General features: G+C 66.7%; 1 protein-coding gene across 1 annotated transcript in view; it reads right to left on the bottom strand.

Annotated features, from left to right (window-relative positions):
- Positions 1-4,843: 4,843 nt before the first annotated feature.
- The window catches only part of MUC5B (mucin 5B, oligomeric mucus/gel-forming), a 40,308-nt gene continuing 30,060 nt past the window's right edge, over positions 4,844-15,091 (bottom strand). Inside the window, exons 39-57 of the mRNA XM_055079563.1 lie at positions 13,640-15,035; positions 13,328-13,500; positions 12,878-13,049; positions 11,871-12,118; positions 11,298-11,484; positions 10,825-11,050; positions 10,554-10,741; positions 10,414-10,483; positions 10,079-10,179; positions 9,758-9,789; positions 9,303-9,483; positions 8,804-8,908; positions 8,676-8,713; positions 8,140-8,256; positions 7,662-7,748; positions 7,428-7,550; positions 7,246-7,291; positions 6,963-7,071; positions 4,844-6,286 (exon numbers count right to left, since the gene is read on the bottom strand). Of these exons, the coding sequence (XP_054935538.1) occupies positions 6,067-6,286; positions 6,963-7,071; positions 7,246-7,291; positions 7,428-7,550; positions 7,662-7,748; positions 8,140-8,256; positions 8,676-8,713; positions 8,804-8,908; positions 9,303-9,483; positions 9,758-9,789; positions 10,079-10,179; positions 10,414-10,483; positions 10,554-10,741; positions 10,825-11,050; positions 11,298-11,484; positions 11,871-12,118; positions 12,878-13,049; positions 13,328-13,500; positions 13,640-15,035 (3,819 nt within the window). The 3' untranslated portion in view covers positions 4,844-6,066. The remainder of the gene's footprint in view (positions 6,287-6,962; positions 7,072-7,245; positions 7,292-7,427; positions 7,551-7,661; positions 7,749-8,139; positions 8,257-8,675; positions 8,714-8,803; positions 8,909-9,302; positions 9,484-9,757; positions 9,790-10,078; positions 10,180-10,413; positions 10,484-10,553; positions 10,742-10,824; positions 11,051-11,297; positions 11,485-11,870; positions 12,119-12,877; positions 13,050-13,327; positions 13,501-13,639; positions 15,036-15,091) is intronic.

Genomic DNA, 15,091 nt, shown 5'->3' on the forward strand with positions numbered 1-15,091 from the left:
GGAGGAGCCAGTGTGGGTCCCAGGGCGCCAGCTCAGACGCGGGCGAGCGGGACCCCGCCCATCCCCAGCCGCCAGCCTCCCCTGGAGCAGACGTGACCACCTCAGTGTCGTGGAAACAATAAAATGCAAAGACCAAGGGAGTTAAAAATACCCACACAGAAATGGAGAAGAACAGATAGAGAACTGTTGGAAATGCAGATACAGTCATTGCAGTTGACCCCTTGGTGGGCAGGCTTTTGGCAGATTGGACGTTGCTGAGGGGTGGTGGTCCAGTGGGAGCTGAAGAAAGCCACTGCACGCGGGGCCCAGAGGAGGTGGGGGCCAGTTGGCGCCTCCGGTCGGGAATCCTGGGAACCCCAGGGAACACGCGGTAGGTATGCATCGAGTGTGTGGAACAGGCCTGAAACGGCCGAGCTGGGTGGGGGCGGGGGTATTACTTTGGGGTCGGCTGGTGGAGCTGGGGACGGGACGAGGACGTTACCCAGGTACGCGGCCTGCCCACGTCTCAGGGGCCCGCCACGCCTCGCGTGGACGTCCATCGGCAGCCGAGTGCGGGCTGGGTGTGCAGGCACTGGGCAGTGGGTACCGGGCCGTGGCGGTGGCGGCGACCCTTCCGTCTTTCATGTCGGAGGTCAGAGGTGGCCCTCCTCTCGGCCAGCCCGCCCCAGACGGCGGAGGAATCGGTGGCGTTCTGCCGGTGTCCATCCCAGTTACGCGTTCCAGGGCTGGGGAAGTGACCGGGGGTAGCTGAGTGGCCCCATGAGCCCCAGTTTTAAAGGGGCCTTGGCGTTGCTCTGGGCCCCTGCGGTCAGTGGTGACCCCTCTGCCCTGGGGGTGAACGCCGTGAGCCCCTCTGGGGGGGGTAGGGACCACCGCCCTGTGCACTTGCCCTGGTGCCTTGGGGCTCTCCCGAGGGAGCCCAGCCTCTCCTCCGGCCGATGGTTCTGGTCTGAGGACGGAGCAGGTCTGGACCCTGGGGGAGGGGCCGTGGCCCCCATGAGGAGGCCGACAGCTGTCTGTGCTGTCACTTGGTTCTGTTCTGAGCCCACGGGCTGTCAGCTGCCCGCCCAGCTTGCCCCCATCCCCGCAGGTAGCCACTGCGCAGGGCGTCCGGTTGCCTCTGACCCCTCTGCTCCTGTGGGACCTCAGCCCCCACCCCATCACCCTGCTGTTGGGGAGCCAGCCTGTAACGGCATCTGCTGTCTTCGGCCGCACTGCAGGGGTCAGCCGCGCTGGTTCTCGGCTGTGCAGGCGCCCTCTCACCTGTGCAGTGTCCCCGGGGCCCTGCTTAGCCTCCACATCCCTTCCTCAGCCACTGCGAGGGCCCTTCTGGGCTCTCCTCGCAACGCGGACCGCGGTCGGTTCCGAATTTCTAAGAGCCTGCCCGGCAGCGTGGCGAATCTGCTCCTAGGGCACTTGCTCCTGGGCCACAGCCAGCCCCCCGACTGGGTCCAGAGCTTGTCAGGCCCCGAGACGCTTTCCCAGTGCCTGCAGCTGCAGTGTCACCCCCCGCCCCCCCGCCGCCCAGCGGGGCCCACGCTGTCCCAGCCTCCACGCTGACCCCCCGCTCAGTCATGGGCAGCGAGGAGTGGGCTGGCCCCGCAGCCATGGGGGCTCCGAGGATGGCCATCGCAGGTGCAGGCTCCCTTCCTCTCGGGGCGTCCTGGAGTGGCAGGTGCCGCTGCCCTTACGTTGAGCTCCGGGTCCCTCCCTCAGGCTGCAGGATGACCGCTTATCCTCAGCCGGCCCAGGAGGCCCCTCGCTTCCCACCGGGAAGCCTGGAGACTCTAATGGGTGTGCCGAGCACCCTGGCAGCGGCTCTGGTCCTTCGTCTGGGTTCCCACGTCTCCTGAGTGCTAGGGAGATGGCACAAGGCCCGGATCCTCACCCACGTCCCGGCCAGCCCTGCGAAGGGAAGACCCCAGGACACGGGCTCAGGGAGGCCTCCTGCTGAGCCTCCCGTCCCCTGCAAGGCTCCTGGCCTCCACCTGCTCCCCATGGCTAGCGGGGCAGCTTCCCAGCCTCTCTGGCAGCTCCCCGCCCTCCCCACACCCAGCCCCTCTCGACTGGGTCATCCAGACGCACCCGTTCTCTTTCCTCTGCTTGGTGTCCATCCTGCTGGGATGCTGGACGGTCAAGCACGGGCTTCTGCCCGCACAGCAGGGCTCGGTCAGCACGTGTTGGACGAACAAATGCAGGAGGGATTCTGAGCTCGGCCAGTCCCCCTCCCCGTCATGGCCCCAAGGGTGGCAGGACCTCCCTGGGCTGGGCTCCCGGGTTCACGGGTCTCCCAGAGGGCACAGAGTCTGGGCCTTCATGGCCGTCTTCCCTGTGCTGACAAGGAGAGCGATTTGTTACCGTTAATCTCTTCCATTTTCACTTTCAGAAGTAATGTTCAAGAGCATCCCTTGGAACTGTTGATTTCTGAAAAGCAACCTTTGTGGAAGCAAAGGTTGCAGCCCAGTTTGATGTTTGACTTGTTCTGGAGGCAAAGCCCTGCGTCCAGGGCCGTAGTCCCCTAGCACTCAGCGAAGCTGTGTCCCCGTCACCCCGAGGGCGGAGGGCGGGAGACAAACGAGCGCCGCGAAGCAGAGCGCGGTGCTGCTTGGGATGAGCGTGTCAATGGTGGTTTTGCGTGAAAGTTTTCTGTGCTAACAAGTCAGTCTGGTGAGAGAGACACGCCGTTCCCTGAGTGCAGGCATCACTGTGAAACGCATTAGGCCCAGTGATAACAAAACGTTCATTCACTAATCTGTAATGTTGTCACTAAGGTAATTATCCTCAGTGTCTGTTAACTGTTAGGTACTGCCAAGATTAAAGCAATAAACCTCGTTTAGGACAAAATGGAAAAGTGAAAAATTACAAAAATTGCAGTGCGAGGGTTATTAACTCAGTGTGGAAGAGCTGTTTTCTTTCTGACATACAGCTGGCCCGCTGTTATTCCTGTGGACATCCGGGCAGGATGGACAGAGCGTGTGGCCTTCACACCAGAGCAGGGGGACATGGCCGGCGCTGGCCGAGGGGCGTCCTGGAGGAGGGCCCGGCTGGGGCCTTGGTCTGGGAGGGGCTCTGCTGAGCTGGAGCTGTGGACGGACCGCTCGGCGGCCAGGCTGAGCCCTGGGCCTGTGGGCGGGACCTCTGCCCCCCGCAGAGCTCCGTGCCCCCTGCTTCCACAGCTCTGCTCTCAGGCCCCAGACAGGCTGGGAAACCAACGTGGCTTGGGTTCAGCGAGGGAGCAGACTGGAGGGCGAGTGAGGACGTGACCCCAGGGTACCCGGACAGCAGGAGGCTCCGTGCCAGGCACCCTCCACACCCCTCCTAGGATGGAGCTGGGATGAGTTGTCTCGTAAAGAGCACCGGCGGAGTTCTGGAAGCGTCTGTGACCCGCCCGGGCCCCACGCCCTCGGCCCTTCACGAACCGCACAGGAGCTGCCCCCGACGAGCCTGGCAGCAGAGCTGGGTCCACCCAAGCTGCAGAAGCCCACGCGGGGTCCAGGCGGGCCGCGACACCAAGCAGAGGGTGAGGGCACCCGGGGTCCGCTCTGATGGGTCAGGGAGCCCAAGGCCTGGGTGAGTGGGCACAGGGGGACCCCAGTCAGGGCCCTGAACTGGGCGGGACCTGGCTGACCAGCGGTGAGCCTTGCTTGGAGCAGGATGAGGGCACAGAGCCGCCCCGGGCTGAGAGGCAGCACCTGTTGGTCCCAGGGTCCCATGGGCAGGGACCCAGCAGCAGACGCCCCATGTCTGAGCCCCCCTCAGTGACTGTGGGGTTGTGGCCTCTGGAGTGAGGTGGGGTGCAGCTTGTCCAGCGTCGACTTCAGTAGTAACACAGCCAGTTGTTTCACTAGCAAAAGTGAGTTTATTCGGGAATAGCAGAGGAATTGCAGTTCGGTGTGTGGGAACCATGGTGGCCCACAGGCAAATCCAGAGAACAAGGAGGGGGATCTTTTATGGGGAAGAGGGGGAGCTGGGAGGGGCTGTGATAGCCAGAGCCCATTGGAGGAGCTGGGGGTCCGGAGTAAGGCGGCTTCCCATGGGCTGGGCCACCGCAGTCTCTGATTGGCTGGGCTGCCGTGGGAGGAGAGAAGTTTCCTTCCTCCGGCTGGGTGGTCAGGTAGATGTCTTCCTGTCGGGGGCGTGCAGGGGGCGTCTCTTCCTGTTTGGGGCAGTTGATGATGCATTGAGGGCGTGAGAGCTTCGCCTGCAGGCCTGTCCCGACTCCAACTTCAGCTCAGTTTCCTTAATTAATTCCACACCAGGCAGAGAGCGAGCCTGCAAAGAGCATATCTGGGCATTGGTCTCCAAAGTGAGCTCTAGTCTGTGACGGGTGAAAACACTTCACACACGTGAGCTCTGGTCTGTGGAGACGGACACTCAATTTACAGGTACCTTGGAAACACGTTTAGTTTTATAAGAGGTACGTGGGTTTAAGGAAGCAGTCGTGCCCTGAGAATGACTGAGGTTTAGGAAATGCTGTTGTTTTACACGTGGGTGTTGACAAAGACTAAGGCTGGGGCATGACTTGGCCACAGCCCCCCGCCCCCGCCCCAGGAAATCAGACTGTGAGACACGGCAAGTTTACAGTTGACCCCAGTGGTGACCGAGGGGGGCAGCCAGACTCACCTGCAGTGTGTCTGTAACCTTGTCAGCCCTCCTGGACCATCTCCGGCCCAGTCCCAGGGTGGCCTGCCCTGACCAGACCTCCGTGACGTGAGTAGGAAAGGCCACTAAAGAGACCACAGGCCCCGCCTTCCCCGGGAGCTGAGGACCCCAGCCCCTGGGGGACAATGTAAATCACTGTGGCTGCCATTCCCTGGGTGGGCAGGCGCACACAGAACGCAGAGGCAGGTCACGTGATGCAGGAGGCCCCAGAAGCCCCCCGCCCCGCACACGCTTGCCAGGCTTCCTTGGCCCCGGCCAGCAGCGCCTTTGCCTCCCTGGCGGAAGCCCCGCCCTCTCGTAGCTGCCCCTGCCCACGTGGACGCTCAAGCCGGGGCACCACCCCAGCCTTGCCCGCAGCGCGTCCCACCCCATCCCGTGCTGGCAGTGTTCTCCACTCTGGATGGGGCAGCAGAGAGAAAGGCAGCCGTCCCTGCCCTCGGTGGAGAGAGAAGCGAAGGTCATACGCAGCAAGTTGACGTGTGACAAGCGCCTGAAGGAGACGCCCCGCAGAGGCGCAGGGAGTGCTTCCCACACTGATGCCCTCTGTGTCCCCCCGTGGGCCTCCCCCCATTGGCTCGTCCGGTCTTCCTGCAGCTGTGAACCAACTTCCTTATAAAACCCGCGTGTTTGAACCTTCGGATGACCCCTGACTCTGGCCAGTACTCCCACAGCCCAAGACTGACCCTGGGGGCCTCTTGCCCCGCCTGTCCCTCCCGGGGGTCCAGCAGGGGTGTGGCTCTGGACAGCCCGGCCCACACATGGAGCGGAGAACCAGGACCAGGAAGTGTATGTGATGCTCGGTGTTTATTTTCAAAGACTGGGGCTGGGTGAGCAGAGGGGGTGCTGTGGGGTGCCGACGGGGCCCGTCCCTTGGCCCTCGTAGCCTCGGGCCGGGGTCCAGACGTGGGCAGGTAGCCGGCCTTGCCTGGACAGGCCTCAGTCTGCGCTCTACTGCAGGAGGTGTAGCCAGCGGGCGCCTGTGCGCCACGGGGCTTCGAGGGGCAGCAGAGGGCACACAGGCCCGCCGTGGGAGCAGCACGGCGGTGGGCGTGCAGCTTTCTCCGGGGCATCCCTCTGACACCAGGACGGGGGTGAGCCTGGGTGGAGTGGGTGCTTGTGTTTCAGATGAGGGTCAGGTCCCGAAGGCCAGGCAGGTGGCCAAAACAGGCAGGAGGGGCTCTGAGGGCAGCCTCCGCCCCCGCCTGGGGTCCTCCTCAAGCCGACCCTCACTACGCTGTCACCCTTCAGGGCCTGGGTTTCACCTGGGGCAGGTGTAAAGCGGGCAGGGGCAGTGGTGTCCACGGAAGGTGTGCGTGGGCTCCCGCAGTTTCCGTGGTTGGGTGGTGCGTGTTCTGGCTCCAGGTGGGGCAGGTGGGGCGGGCGTGTGGGAGGGGGCAGAATGCGTCAGACGGTGGACCCATAGATCGGGAAGATGGGGGTGCTGTCCTCGGGAGCCTGGGCCGAGGAGATGCAGGATGGGCCACAGCTGCACTCGTCCACGTGGGTGTAGGTATGCTGGAAGGCCGTCCCGTTGGGACACTGCATGGTCACCACCTCCTGGTGGGCCCTGGTCTCCTGGCAGCAGATGCACGGGCACTGCGTGGCCCGGGCCCCCATGGCGTACCTGCAGAAGCACGGCCCTCAGGACCTGCCCACCCAGCCACACCCGCCCGGACTGCCCTGCTCCTGGTTTCTCGGGGGTCGGGAGACAGCGGCCCTGTGCCTGTTCCCTGAGCGCTCGGGGCTTCTCTGTACTGGCCCGGGCAGCGCTCTCGGTCACTTTGAACCCCGACCTTCCCCAGCCAGGCCCCCTTTCTTTCCCAAAGCAGCTCCTCTGACTTGCTGACCCTGTCAGACCCCTCCTCCAGGAGCCTGCCCGGGGCCCTCCAGCCAGGCCTGGACCCATCCTCCTGTCTCTTCCAGCCGGTCTGCTCACAGCTGGCTGCAGCCCGGGCATCGGGGGTGGGGCGGGGCTCTGCCAGCAGCTCTGCCCTGACAGTCTGGTCCCCCCGGATTCTGCCCGTCCTGCACGTGACTCTGACCTTTGGGTGGTAGCCCTGGTGCCCTGCCCCACGTGGCCCAGCCAAGCTCTCCCAGGCCGGGCTCTGGGGGTCAGGGAAGGCCCCAGGGTTGGTGCAGCCCTGTTGGGGCGGCCCTTCTTTCCTTCCTGTAGCAAGCTGGGCCCTCCAGCTCCAGCCCCAGCCCAGCGCCTGGTGTCCGGCCAGGGACACGGACACGGACACGTGGGGCACCGGGTGGTGTCCCCGTGTGTCCCGGGGCGGGAGGCGCGGGCCGCTCACCGGGACGCTCCCGGGCAGAAGCCCTCGCAGAAGGGGACGCTGATGGCGGCCTGGGTGGCGCAGCCCCGGTGTCGCAGGACCGTCATGCTGGCGCGTACCTGGCAGGAGTCTGGGCAGACGAAAAGCGGTGGAGGCGGATCTCTGAGGTCCCCGCCCGCGCCGCACCCCCACGTAACCTCCCGCTCAGGGTCGGGTTCTGGCGGCGGGGTTGGCTTCGGGAGCAGTCAGTGGGCGGGGCGGGGCTGGGCGGGGCTGGGGAGCGGGAAGGCGGGGCTCGACTTACCCACTTCCTCACAGGAGTAGCAGCAGCCGATTTTCCTGAGGATGCCCTGCAGGGGAAGGGGGACAGAGGGCGAGCTGGGGCAGGCGGGGCTTCCTGCGGTGGGTGTGGGCGGGGCTCCAGGGTGGGTGTGGCTCTGGGCGTGGGCGGGGCCTCCGGGGCGGGCCTGAGCCCCAGACACACACCCTGCAGCTGGACACGTCCGGGCAGGCGACGGGCGTCGGGGTCAGCATAGGGGTCCCGTTCTCAGCCTGGCAGTGGTACAACGTGCAGTTGTCCACGAGGCTGTTGATCCAGGTCTCATTGGGCTGAAATAAAAGGGGGAGAGTGGGGGCCGGGTTGAGGATTATCTGGTGGGCAGAGAGGAGCTGGCGGGGAGGGTCTCTGGGGCGCGGGGGTTGAGACTGAGCCCCCCTTACCTGGACCAGCCGGCCGTCGGACGTGAGGCAAGCCGTCTGCACGCACTCCCCGCAACACTGCCCGGCCACCCTCGAGTACTGGAAGCCCTGGGGGCGGGGGGGGGGGGTCACGTCCCGCAGCCCCAGCCTGGCTCGTCAGCCCTCCTGCTCTCCTGCCCATATCCCAGGGGCCCAGGGCCTCCCTAGCAGCGCCTTTCCTCTGTGAGGCAGTGTCCCTGCCCTGCCCCAGTGTCCCCTCTTAGCCTCACCCCTGCTTCCAGCACCTTCTGCACTTGTGCCCTCCAGGAACCTGCTCCCAGCAGCCTGCAGGCCCTGCCCCTCGCCCAAGACCCCTTCCACCATCCTCCTGCTTCACTCCCTCCCTTTGGGAAGAGAAAAACCCCAGTGAAGCCTGAGCTGGAGACCCTTCCTGGACCCTAGGGTGTGGTGATTGGGGGCTGCCCCAGGGGTCTGGGGCTGCCCGGGAGGCCGGCCTCACCCGGGGACAAGTGGTGTCGCAGGCATCCTCCTCACACTGCACGGTCGGGTCATGGGTGTCCTCGGACAGGCAGGTGCACGTGTGGCAGGGAGTGACCGAGGGGAAGGTTGCACCGACCTGCAGTGGACAGGGTGAGGGGAGGTGACACTGAGGGCCCTGGAGGGGCACCAGGGCCAGGACCTCTGCCCGTGTCGGTGAGGCCCACAGAGCAGCCTCTCTCCTCTTCACCTGGGGTTACGGATGTGCCCCCTGGCTGAGCACAGACCAGGGCAGGCAGGGGCCAGGGGCAGGCAGGAGGGGTGGGAGGGTGCAGTCCTGCCCCGAAGCTCTTGCTGGGAGAGCTGAGCTCCCAGAGGCTCTCTACAGAAGGTGCCTTTAAAGGGCCCAGAGCCTCGACTCACCTGCTGTCATGGCGGGAGGGGCTGGATAGGGCTGGGCGTGGGGAGACAGGAGTGGACACGGGGCATCCCTCGGCGGACGTGCCCAGCCCCGGACCCACCCTCCGCCCTACCCCGACCGCCTAGCTGAGCCCTTACCCCGTAGACGGTGCCGTTGTAGGTGCACAACTGAGGCCCTGGAAGGAAAGAGAGGGCTGAGGACCTGCCCAGGCAGCGGAAGGAAGTGTTCAGAACCCCCCGGTCCCACCCCCACCCCAGAGACTCACGGCAGCTGAAAGTGGGGCAGCAGCTGTCCTCCTCCTGGGTGGAAGCCAGCTCCTCTCCCGGCCTACATTTGGGTGGGCTCCGGGGGCACGTGCTTGTGTTGCAGACTGCGGGAGAGTTGGGGGGGCTGCCTGGGGTGTCCCTGCCCTCTGTCCTCTGGCTATTCTGGTTCCCAGGGTAACATCTACCCACACCGGACCAAAGAGATCGCCCTTCCACGGGAGCTGACGGCTCTCTGTTGCCCTTCTGGGTCCCCATGCTTTGTCACCTCCCCGGTCTTGCCCAAGACCCTGGGTGGTACCAGGGCACGCCAGAGGTCATCAGCTTCATTTTTAGGTGGAAAAATGAAGGCCCAAGAGGCCTCCCCACCTCGTGGTCAAGCCCAGCCAGGACCCTGCAACCCTCCTCCACCCTGCAGGCCTGCGGGCCAGGTGGCCTGTGCCCAGCACCGTCCTCTGCTGTCTCTCCGCCCCAGCCGGCCCCCTGGGGTGCAGGCCTCACCACACAGAGTTTCCATGCAGCAGGGGTTGTCGGCCAGGGGCCTGGTCTGGGCCACGAAGCCGGCCCGGCCACATTCCTGTGGCTGGTCCCGGGCCTCGCACCGCACAGGGGCGCACTGCACCGACACGGAGCCTTCATCGCACACGCAGGACTGGCAGTTGCTGACCCACCGCTCTCCGGGCTGGAACAGACCAGGTCAGGGTTCCCCCAGGGCTCCTGGGTGGGGCCCCGGCCTCTGGGGCTGCGTCCAGCAGCGGGTCAGGCGCCAGCCCTCAGCATGCGGACTCAGCCCTCAGCCTCCCCCGCTCTGGAGCGGGCGTGTGACGGCGACGCAGCTCACGCCGGGGAGCCCACACCAGCCCCTCCCTGGCCCGGGCAGAGCTGCCGCCCTGAGATGGGGACCCCCTCCCTCCTGCTCAAGCAAGGGGGCAGGCAGCTGTGGGCAGAGCACTCACGAATTTGGGAAACCCATCTGGTCCCACGCAGGCTGGGAAGGAAGAACGCGGAGAAAGGGGGTTGCTGGGAGCGCTGGGCTTGGGGCCCCCAGCGGGCCCGGCCCCCCTCCCCCCAACAGAGGCCTCTTCTTCCTGCTGCGACAGAAGCCCCCGGGGAACTCGAGGGGGGTGGGCACTTAGGAGGGGGCTCAGGAAGGCTCAAGCCCACCCTGCACCTCCGGCAGAACTGGGTGGCATGGGCCCAGGCCGGGGTCTGCCCGCCCCGTGGCCCTCCGCCTCCTGCTCTGCGGGGCTGGGGGGCCCAGGTGTGGGGTGGCTTACGGCATTCGAGCACGCAGACGTCCGTGTGTGAGTTGAACAGGATGTGGCCGTCGGGACAGAAGCAGCCCTCTGCCAGCCCCCTGCTCGCCGGGCTCTGGCTCCTGCAAGGCGACCAGGGCAGTCCGAGGAGGAGTGCAGGGGGCGTGGCGGGGGGCTGGGGTCACTCCTGAAGTCCAGGGTCGGAGGTCAGGGCCGGGGAAGGGCACCCTGAAATCTGGGGCTTGGGGTCCCGGGCCCTCTGCGGGTCTCCTCCTGGGTCCCCCCAGACCCTTCGGGCGGGCCTGGGAGGCCTGCTGTCCCCACCGTCCTATCCCGTCCCCGTCTGCTGGGCTCACCTGGAGTCACAGGACTTGGGCTGCACGGGGCCACACGGCTTATACACCTTGGTGGGCGGGCAGGTGAGGTCTGCGGGCACACGGACGGGTGTCAGGTGGGCCGAGGAGGCCAGGGCCCCCGGCGGCCACACCCGACTCACCACACAGCCCGCTGGTGGCGTTGCGCCAGTCGGGGCACACGCCCCGGGCGCGGCAGAGCGCCGAGTAGGCCTCCAGGCTCTGGCAGAGCGCTTCAGGGCGGTCAGGGCGGCTGGGCCCGCAGCTGTCGCTGACGCAGGTGCTGAAGAACGGGCCGGGGGGGATGAGGCCGTGGCACCCGGCGAAGACCCTGCAGGCAGGGCCGGTCAGAGGCCAGGGCGGGCGCCCCGGGGGTGGCTGACCCTGACCGCCCAGCCGCCGCAGAGGACTCACGGACTCAGCATCAGCGCGCAGAGGGGATCCGGGGGGCACGGAGTGGAGGTGCGTGTGCTGGGGGCCGGCGACGGGGGGCTGGGGGCTGGGGGCAGGCCGGTGGGTGCCCAGCAGCCCTCCCCGCTGCTGCTGGGCACCAGCCAGGACCGGGCCATGTCCTGGCAGGTGGGCGCCGTGGTGCCGTCGGGCCGGCGACAGTCGTCCCTGCGGCTGTTGGTGCAGGTGCCTGGGGAGGGCGGGGCAGGCGCGTCGCTTGCGGGGGGCGGGCACTGGACCATCCTCTCCGCCCCTTCCATCCCCCCGACTTCCCCGGCAGCCCGGCAGCCGTGAAATGCCGCTTCCTGCCCGGGGCGGGTGGCAGGGGAAGCAGGTGGGACTCTGTGGCGGGGGCAGGCGGTCAGGAGCCAGGGCGCCTGGGGGCGTGTGCCCGGCCCCTCGCGCCCCCGGCAGGCGTCCTGCGGGTCCCTGCTCACCGCACTGGCCCTCGGTGTTGTAGCTGAAGCGGCTGTAGGACAGCTGGGCCTGGAAGACCCGCCCGTTGAACGTGACGCTCACGCCGACGGCGGGGATCTCGATGCTCATCTCCGTGGCCCCCGTGACCGTCGCGGTCAGGCCGTTCTTGCTGAAGCTCTGCCTCACCCGCAGGTGGCCCAACAGGATCTGGGGACGTGACCGGGGAACCCGTGACTTGGGCCGAGGGGCAGCGGGCTGGCCTTGGGGCTTTGCCTGCCGGACGCTGGGCCCCCTCCTCGGCATCTGCACCCCGAAGCGCGGATGCCCCCTCGGGCCCGGGGTCGCGGTCGGCGCATTTGGGTCCCGGGGCGCTCTTGGCCGCGGGCAGCTCCCACGCTCCTTCCCTGCTCAGGAGTCACTGCGCTTGGGGCCCCAGGTCGCAGGGTGCCCTTTGCCTCCCGAGGCCCCACGGGAGCTGCCCTCTGCGCGGGGGAAATGCGCCCTATGTGCACCGGGCTCCCGGGCCTCTGCCGGCCCCTGCCTTCCCGAACCAGGCTGGGACAGGCCAGTGCCTCTCTGCCGTCTGCACTCACCAGGCTCTCTTCCTGCCCGTCGGCGCCAGGGGTGGTGGTGAGGACGACGTCCATGGACTCATAGTGGACGCTGAGGGCGCGGGGGCAGCTGGCGGCGGCCTCACAGTAGTGGTTGTGCAGGAGGATGCTGAGGTTCCCGTGGCGCGGCTGGATCTCCCGCATGAGGACGTGGGTGCAATTGTCCAGGAAAGAGTAGGAGGTGCCGTCGAAGGTCTCGTAGTGGGTGTCCCCCCAGCCGCTGCAGGAGCCTGGGGGGTGTGGACGGGCCTCACCCAGTGCCACCCAGAGCTGCCACCCTGGGGAGTCACTCAGCCCCCAGGGCTTCAGTCCTCTCGTTTATGACATGGGTATAGCAGGTTGGATGGGGGCCCCGAAGACGCGTCCACCCAGAGCCTGCGAATGTGACCTCCTTTGGGAAAAGGGTCTTTGCAACTGTGATTAAGTTAAGGATCCTGGGATGAGGTCATCCTGAGTTACCAGGGTGGGCCTAAATCCCATGACAGGTGTCCTTCTAAGGGACAGAAGAGGCAGAGCGAGGAAGCCGCGTGGTGACTGGGGCAGAGGTTGGAGGGACGCGGCCACAGCCCGGGGCGCCCGAGGCCCCGAGTCTGGAAGGGGCGGACAGGACCCTCCTTTAAAGTTTTGGGGGGAGCTGGGTCCTGCAGACACCTTGATCTTGGATTTCTGGTCTCCAGGACTGGGAGAGAACCACTTTCTGTTGTTTTGAACCACCCAGTTTGTGATCCTGCGTTTAAGCTGCCCCCGGGGGTCGTAAGATCACCCCCTCCTACGTGCTGCTCCGTGGGGAAGTCTGCTCAGGACCCCTCAGGTTACGATCCCCTCCTCTCCCTGATCTCAGAAGCCCCCGGCTTCCCTTCAAACCGCCAAGCCTGATGGGGGGTGGGCTCAGCGATCCCGGGCATCGGGCATGGGGGACATGTGCGGGTCCCAAATGCCTGGCGGCGGCCCCTCCCCTCCCCCCCGCCCCCAGCGGCGGGCTCTCTCACACTCGCACTCGTAGCTGTAATCACAGGGCCCGTCCCCGCTCTGCACTCTCACGGGCAGGTGCCCGTTCACGCAGACAACGTTGCCCATCGGCTTCGGGCCCAGCAGGACGATACGGTTGTCACCCTCGCACCGAGCCACCGTGCAGTCCTCCAGGGTCCAGGACTCATTCACCTGGAGAAAAGGGCGGAGCGCTCACCAGGTGGGCTTGCGAGACCCACCCTCACCGCCGCTGCCGCAGCCTCAGGACCCCCTCGGCCTGGGCAGGGCTGCCCCCGCCTCCGGGCCGGGCTGGTGCTAACCAGGCCCAGACCCCGCGTGCCTCCCTCCGGCCAAGCTAGCTGTGGAGCGGTCACCGAGGGGCTGGGGGTCGTGCCGTCACCCTGACGGACGCCCGAGAACCTGTGCACGCAGAAGGGCCTGGTGCTTCAGGGAGGAGGCGGGAGGCACACCTGTCGGGGAGGGATGGTGCGATCGCAGCCAGGAACTGGGGCAACAGAAGCCGAGGTCCCCGAGGGTGAGGAGGTGGGGCAGGTGCCCTGGAAGCGGTCGATGTCACAGCGCTGGTTGCAGATGGCTAAGAAGGGGCAGCCTGCTCCATCGGTCTTGTTGTAGATGATGTCCCCTACGAATACAGAGACACTGGGTCAGCCAGGGAGGGGGGACAGGAGGGCATCCCGGACAGGCAGGCACATGGACACGGCCCGTGGGACCCAGCGTCCAGGCTGCAGGTCTGCAGGGAGGGGGCGGGCTCCTGCACTCACCTGGTAGGAGGAACTTTCCGAAGGCGTGGCAAAGGCAGGCTGTGGTGGGGCTGGGAGAGGCGGTGGAGATGGAGAAGGTCCCCTGGCTGCCAGAGGTCACCCCGGACCAGGAAGGGGTGGTGGGTGGGGCCCCGGGGGAGGTCGATACGGGGGAAGTCAAACGGGTCGTTGGAGAGACACTGGGCAAGCCTGGCTTGGTGGTCATGGGTGGGGACCCCGGGAAGGCAGAGGAACTAGGGGTGGAGACGCTCTGGGTGGTCCCAGGGGAGGAGGGGCCTGTCACACGGGTGGGGGTAGAGACCCTCTGGGTGGTCCCCGTGGAGGAGGGACCTGTCACACTGGTGGAGGTGTAGACACTCTGGGTGGTCCCCGTGGAGGAGGGACCTGTCACACGGGTGGGGGAGTACACCCTCTGGGTGGTCCCCGTGGAGGAGGGGCCTGTCAGAGTGGTGGGGGTGGAGACCCTCTTGATCGTCCCTGGGGAGGAGAGGTGCATCTGGGTGGTGACCTTCGATGACAGCCTGCCAGTGCTGGTGCTGATGGTGGAGGATGAGGGTGCCGGCGTGGTGGACGTGGGCCCGGCGGGGCTGGGGCAGTGGCTGTGGTCGCAGCAGAACACGCGGATCTGGTAGTTGAGGCACATCAGGCTACTCTGGTCTCGGTTCCGGCACACCAGGCCCTCCTCCAGCCGGCACTGCACCACCTGGCCCAGATCCTGCAGGGCCACCTCAGGCAGGTCCTTGGCCCGACACTGCAGCCGCAGAGGCTGCTGGCAGATGGCCCCACCAGCCGCCTGGATATTAGCATAGGTCTCGAAGTCCCCCCCAGAGGCCCCTGGCATCGGGTAGCTCTGGTCCAGCCAGTCTGTCCAGGCACAGCGAGGCTGACAGGCCGTGGACACGGTCACTGAGGCCGTGGACCCGGTCCCTGGGGACGTGGTGACCGACGTGGGGCTGGAGGTGTGGGTCTTCTGTGAGGACACCGTGGCTGTGGAGGTGGCCATGGAGGAACTGAGGGTGGAGCCCAGTGAGGAGGTGCTGGGCTCAGGCGTGGGGGTGGAGAGGGAGGCTCTGGTGCCGGGCCCTGTGCTGGAGGTGGCCGGGCCTGTGCTGGGTGTGGTGATGGGGAGTCCGGGTGTGGTCTCGAAGGGCCTGGTGGGGAGCTCTGTGACCTGAGGAGAGGCCGTGGGGTGCAGGGAGCGGGTGTAGGTGGTAGCCCTAGTGTTGGTCGTCAGGGGGGTGGGGAGCAGGGTGGTCCCGAAGGTGGACATGTGCAAGTAAGCAGTTGGAGGGGCCGTGGTGGGGGCACCCGTCTGGGTCACGGCAGAGGTCGAGGGACTTGGCACTGTGGCCGTGGAGCTGCCGGTGGCGGGCGGTGCGGTGGAGGTGGGTTGGGTCTGGGTCGTGGCAGAGGTCGAGGGCCGTGGCAGCGTGACCGTGGAGCAGCCGGTGG

This window comes from Physeter macrocephalus, chromosome 18 (assembly GCF_002837175.3).
Source record: "Physeter macrocephalus isolate SW-GA chromosome 18, ASM283717v5, whole genome shotgun sequence".
Lineage (NCBI taxonomy): Eukaryota > Metazoa > Chordata > Mammalia > Artiodactyla > Physeteridae > Physeter > Physeter macrocephalus.